Here is a 6,126-nt window from a genome sequence, read left to right as displayed (position 1 = left end):
CCTGCCTTGCTCTTTGCTTCCGAGTCTAGTGCGGAGTATGATGATGGTGATGATGGTTATTATCAATATGGTGAGTATTTTTTTCTTCAGTACTTATAGGCCCTTAATTGACAGAACAAATATTTAATATTTGTTTAAAGCAATTTTCAAATAAGTTGATTACTCATTATTTTCATGTGACATCTATCTATCTATCTATCTATCTATCTAAGAACTTTTAGAAAGTTTTGTAGCTGAAGAGCATGAGAAAAGACTTTGCAATGTATTATGAGAATAACCTAAAAAGTCCCCCAGAAGCATGATTATTAGACTCACCACAAACACGTGTTTTCCAATGTAAAGGTCTGACGGGCGCCCTCTGGCTGCGTTTACACTTGGCATTAACATGCGATCACCGTGATCTGATCAAACAGATCGGATCATCAGTCAATCAGGACACGGCACGTTTAAACTTGGCAACATCAGCTGACTTCTCGATCTGGATAACCGATCGGATCTGTATTTCCCACGCAATTTTTAAATAAGTCTGTGGTGCAAAGTCAATCTGAAGTGGTGGGTTTTCTTTTGAAAACTATTTTCAGTCGCGGGACATTTTACAAATCAAAATAAATGTACGAGTCTCACTAGCGCTCTGTTCTTCCGACAGATTGGGAGAGAGGGGGCGCCGTTTTGCGTGATGTCGACCTGCGAATGCAGACACGATGGCTGTATTGCGTTTAGGCTGCGTTTACATTTGACATTAACATGCGACCTGTATCCGGATGTTGTCCAAATACACATTGAAAAGACAAGTGTAAACGCGCTTCTGATCGGAATGTTATCCGATCAGCGTGTCCTGGTCCAGAGGTAGTCGAGGGCTGCGTTTACACTTGGCATTAACATGCGACCTGTATCCGGATGTTGTCCAAATACACATTGAAAAGACAAGTGTAAACGCGCTTCTGATCGGAATGTTATCCGATCAGCGTGTCCTGCTCCAGAGGTAGTCGAGGACGCATTGTGATTGGATCTCAGTGTAATGTCAACGCAATCCAGCCATCGTGTCTGCATTCGCAGGTCGACATCACGGAAGCACGTTTACACTTGTCTTTTCAATGTGTATGTGGACAACATCCGGATACAGGTCGCATGTTAATGCCAAGTGTAAACGCAGCCTCTGATGGAGCAGAGCGGGAGATAAACACATGTCGGGAGGTTGCTGCTTCAGTCAGCGTTGGCTTAAAAAAAAAAGACAAACACAAATTATGGTTAGAATAATGTAAAGTCTCCTGTAAAGTCTGCTTTTTATGGGAGAGTCTACGCTTTCAAGCCGTGTAAAAGGTAAGCAAAAATGCCCATGGTCAGTTAAGCTATGTTAAAGCTATGTCTATAAGCTACGTCGCGAATAAAGTGAAATAATAAAATAAACATTTCAAAGTCAAAACGCAGCGCGGCTGTTTTTATATTAATGCATCTCTGAAGTGAACCGACTGCTTTGAGAGAAGTTTCAATGGCATTATCGTTTCATCTCACCGACATACAGTATAATGTCTGATAAAGTAGCGTTTGTGAGCAAGCGCTGCTTTGTGTACATCCATTACCGGGGAAACCGCTGTATTCATGCAGTTCCAAAAGTGCCACCCAGTGGCAGACAGAACCTCATATTTTAGCCTTTATACTATTTTTAAGAAAAAAAGAAAAGAAAAGGGATGTGTCAAAAGTGTAAAGAATTATTTTAATTTAAAGCACACACATCTTACTGTCTAAATTTTTTAGATTTATGAAGGCACATTAGCTTTTTGTTCTGAACAAAAACAGCAGACAGACTTATTGAAAATGAAAATTCTTTATACTCGTTCCTTTATTTTTAAAATATATATTTTAAAGGCTGAGGCTTGTGAATTTGAGGTTTGTCACTTTATATAACTCTTTCTATTTGTGAAAACCTGTATTTGAACTGCAAATCATGTTTTTTGAAGTCATTTTTAAGTGCTGGAAAAGCTTGAAAATGCACCTTGAAAGTGCTTGAATTTTAATTTGAAAAAAGTGTAATAACCCTGCAACAATAATAATATTTATATAAATATATATTATTCTAGAAACTAAAACTAGGAGATAAATATATACCAATAATAGGAAACATATTGAAATTAATGCTCATTTTCAGTTAAAGTTTTAACCCAAATTGTTGTGCTGCTTTGTAATGGAAATTTGTATTAAATTAGAAAAATTAGAAAAGTTATTGTTAACTAAACATAATTAATAATAATAATAATTTTCAGTAATTGAAATAAAGTTAAAATAAAAATAAAATATTAGAAAATAAATAAAATATTAGATGAAAAACTTTACAAAATAAATAAGTTTGAAGTTGAAGTACTACTAAAAATCTAATTAAAGCTATATAGAAATGTATAGTTCAGTCATGAAACTAGATGGCGCAGGCTGACGGGTTGTTAACGTAACTGATGATATTCAGAGAGTTAAACGACTTGGCACAAGCTGATTGCTTCATGCTGCATATGCAGCCAATGAGCTTACGGTCTTGCATTTATATGGCTGGCTAGCATTCACTTGAGATTCCTGCAGCGCGCTTTCAGAGTTTCTCTGAAACCCTCCACCTTCCCCAGTTCCACCTGTATAGATCTGCTACGGGTTATTTTATATGCTGTTTGTGCAGCAGCAGTATGTCTTAAATACTCACGGTACCGTATCGCCATATGCATGGGCAGTAGCAAGTTCCTGTACTTGCTTGAAGCATCAGCATTAATCTACAACTACAGCAATAACCAACAGCAGCAGCAATTCAGCAGCAGCTTAGCAGATATATTCCTGCCAAGACAAAATACATAAACATTGTCATTTCCATCACCATGCTAAAATCTTCCGAGAGTTGTCATGATTTAAATACTTTTAAAATTATAAACTTGAAAAAAAGCAAATAACAAAATTAGTTAAGCATAAAATAACATTAAAAATAAAAAACTAACTTAAAATATTAATAAAAACTATAATAGTATATAAATAATACTAAAATAATACCAAAAAAGTCATTTGGACCCCACTGCTTCAATCTTAACCTGTTGATAGTTTTCACGTGACGTCACACCCTTTTAGGAACACCCACCTGGAGGGCAAAACTAAGCTTTGCTCCACTGACCGACAGTTATTTTTACGCAGATTGCATTAAGTAGTAATGTAGTAAAACGCAGATATTAAAAGGCGAAATTCAGTAAACACCTTATTGATGATGTATATTTTGTACAGGCAAGCAGATGAACCCAGAATATAAACACAATATGCAAAGTTTCACATTTAATGGTTTCCCATAGAAAACCATTATAAGGAAAACACTGAACCATTAAGAGGATTGCATTCATATTCCGGCCTCATCTGCTTGCCTATGTAAACTATGCATCATTAATATGGTGATTACTGAATTTGATCTTTTAATATTAATGTTTTAAATGTATTAAGGCACTTTAAGTGTTTTTACAACATTTTGTCGCACTGTTTAAGGATTGAAATATTGCCACGGGTGCTTAATATGGTTTGCAAATGGCCAAAACTTGCATTTTGTTCATACATACCTTTGTTTTATACTTTTGAGGTGATCTAAATATTTGCGGTTGGGAAACAGATGGAAAATTGACAGGCTTGTGCTGCAGTTCTATGGATGTTTTGCCCTCCAGGTCTTCGAGCCGGTCACTCGACTGAAAGCTATGAATTGATAGCCTTAGCTAGAATATGTTAAAAAAACTGTTTATGTACATTTAAACAGTAATTTAGTTCAGAAACACCATGTTTTGAAATTGCTCTTATGCTGGACCATAATAAAATGTTTAGATATTTAAGAACTGTTAAGAATCTGAAAGTGTGCTATGGATTTGTGGTGGATTTGGCACCTTATCTGTTGATGTCTGCAGGGTTGATTTCACCGGTCGCCCCCACGGTTACACCAACCCCAGCACCAGTGCCATCCTCGGCCCCAGCTGACCTGCTGGAGTCAGCTTTTGATGCCTTTGGCCCTGTGCCAGTATCCGCTTCACCAGCAGCGGCAGACAGCGCCCCTGCCACCGCAGCGCCCTCTGGTGGCTTTGATGCATCAGGTGAGAAATTTTTTTTTTTAGTTTCTCTTGAACACAGTGAGGCATCTTTCAGGCTTGCTTGCTTCTCAGCACACTTTTGCCTTGCATGAGCACTTCTGTATCTGCTGACCTTCTTAAATTATACAGAGAAGATGTGACAGCGCTTATAAAATGCATTCTCCCTGTGCTTTTTCTCCTTTTTCATTTAATTTTGTGTTCTGTCCATTCTTGATCTCTTACTGTAATACTGCTTTTCTCGACTTTATCATCTGTGCCATTCTTATATCATCTCTCTCTGCGCTTTGTTTCTGATAAATCTCTCCCTGCGCACTGATCTGGCTCATTGCTTGCTCCTGCTGTGCCATTGGTGAGTTGGCAAGAGAACTCAGGACTTTGCAGCATGTATCGTTTTACCCAATCGCACCAAAGGGTTTGGGAGGTGTGAATGTTCTAGCGCTGTTTGTTATTTCAGTGCACACCTTTACCCTTTAGCCTCTCTGTGCGGTTTTTCCCTGCTTGCCCATGCTACAGATCTTGTGCATTACTGCATTAGAATGAATTGCCTGCTTTAGTGTTGTTGGTACCGGAATAGTTTTTCATAAAAGGTGCACTAGGTACTTTGACAGTGGTTTTGGACTTCATACTGACACCTGTTGGCCTGGAAGGTTTTTGGAAACTAGTGCCATAATGTAGGTCTATTTGACAATCGGTCTATTTTGATTTTTACACACTTTTTGTTCTAGTCATAGTTTTTGTATTTTGAAGAAAATACCTTTTACATTTTTGTTAATGTTTCATCGTTATATTCAATAATTTTAGTCCATTTGATTAAATTATGAAATGTATGTTGATGTGAATAACACGCATATACAAAATGACGAGAATGTTAAACTTTTTCAATTTTAAAATTTAGATACTTCATAAAAGTCTTGTGAATTTTTATGTTTTTCTAGGGTGTGCATTTTTGAACATTTGTAAAAAGTTATTTTTCTTTATTTCTTTAAATATTAAAATTTGCAATTTGCAAAAAAAATACTTGGTGCACCTTTTAACATTTTTGAGGACCCTAACCCTTTGCTTTGAGGGTTAACGTTTTAGGTCATTGACTGGGAGGGTGTTGGATCTCAGCTCATCTCCTCATCCAGTACAAATGGTTCCCTATCTGTTGGTCACTTCGAGCTATGTCGTGACTCGACATTAGGGGTCTTACTTGGGAGCCTGAATCCTCTCTGATTAAGAGAAAACGCCAATGAAATTTGGCTAGTGGATTTTGCATGCTGAGCCACTCCCCGTGCACACGGGTATCATCATCAGATTTTGCTTCGGAGCCGAGTGAATGAACACAGTTCGAGATTCACCAGGCGAATTCTCTCTGCTGCTGGAAGAAGAGGCTGTTCTGGGTGGTGTTATGGCGATCAGCACAATCAGCGGTGTCCCTGTTAATTCAGATTCCCCTGGGTGCTTCATCTAAAAGAACAGTTTCTGATCGCGGACAGATGGGCTGTCGTCCTCTTGAGGATGAAGATTCGGCGGGGCTGCCCCCCCTTGGGTGTTGTTGCCACCGCTGAATCGGACCCAGAGTTGAATCGGACCGCCAAAGCTTACAGTCCTGCGGGCCAAGCCGCCTCTGCCCTGCATGCCATGGCTATCCTGCAAGTACACCAAGCCAAGGCACTAAAACAAATGCACGAGGGTAGTACCGACCTGAGTTTGATGCAGGAACTGCGCTCGGCGACTGATTTTGCCCCCCAGGTGACGAAAGTCACGGCACGGTCCCTTGGGAAGGCGATGTCCACGTTAGTGGTCCAAGAGCGCCATCTATGGTTCAGCCTTGCTGAGATGAGTGACGTCGACAAAGTGCACTTTCTTGACGCTCCCATCTCACAGACTGGGCTATTCGGCAACACTGTCGAGGACTCCGACAGGCTATCCAGCACATCCTGCCCCTGCGTGATCCTCCACCTGCCACCGGTCCGCCGTGGGCCACGCCTCCCTTCTGCGGTTGCTCCGCCCCATGCTGAGACCATGTCGAGGCCGGCATGACGAGCCTCGCGCAGGA

At 39.8% G+C, this 6,126-nt stretch overlaps 1 protein-coding gene across 8 annotated transcripts in view; it reads left to right on the top strand.

The window, feature by feature from the left end:
* snap91a (synaptosome associated protein 91a) overlaps positions 1-6,126 on the top strand; it is a 71,169-nt gene that overhangs the window by 54,546 nt on the left and 10,497 nt on the right. For all 8 annotated transcript variants that reach the window (XM_016523455.1, XM_016523458.1, XM_016523457.1 and 5 more), the window contains one exon: positions 3,906-4,088. In XM_016523455.1, coding sequence (XP_016378941.1) covers positions 3,906-4,088 — 183 coding nt within the window. The remainder of the gene's footprint in view (positions 1-3,905; positions 4,089-6,126) is intronic.

This window comes from Sinocyclocheilus rhinocerous, unplaced genomic scaffold, assembly GCF_001515625.1.
Source record: "Sinocyclocheilus rhinocerous isolate Xijiao unplaced genomic scaffold, SAMN03320098_v1.1 scaffold300, whole genome shotgun sequence".
NCBI classification, from domain to species: Eukaryota; Metazoa; Chordata; class Actinopteri; order Cypriniformes; family Cyprinidae; genus Sinocyclocheilus; species Sinocyclocheilus rhinocerous.
Note: the sequence above shows the minus strand (reverse complement) of the source record. Positions and strands in the feature narration are given on the sequence as shown.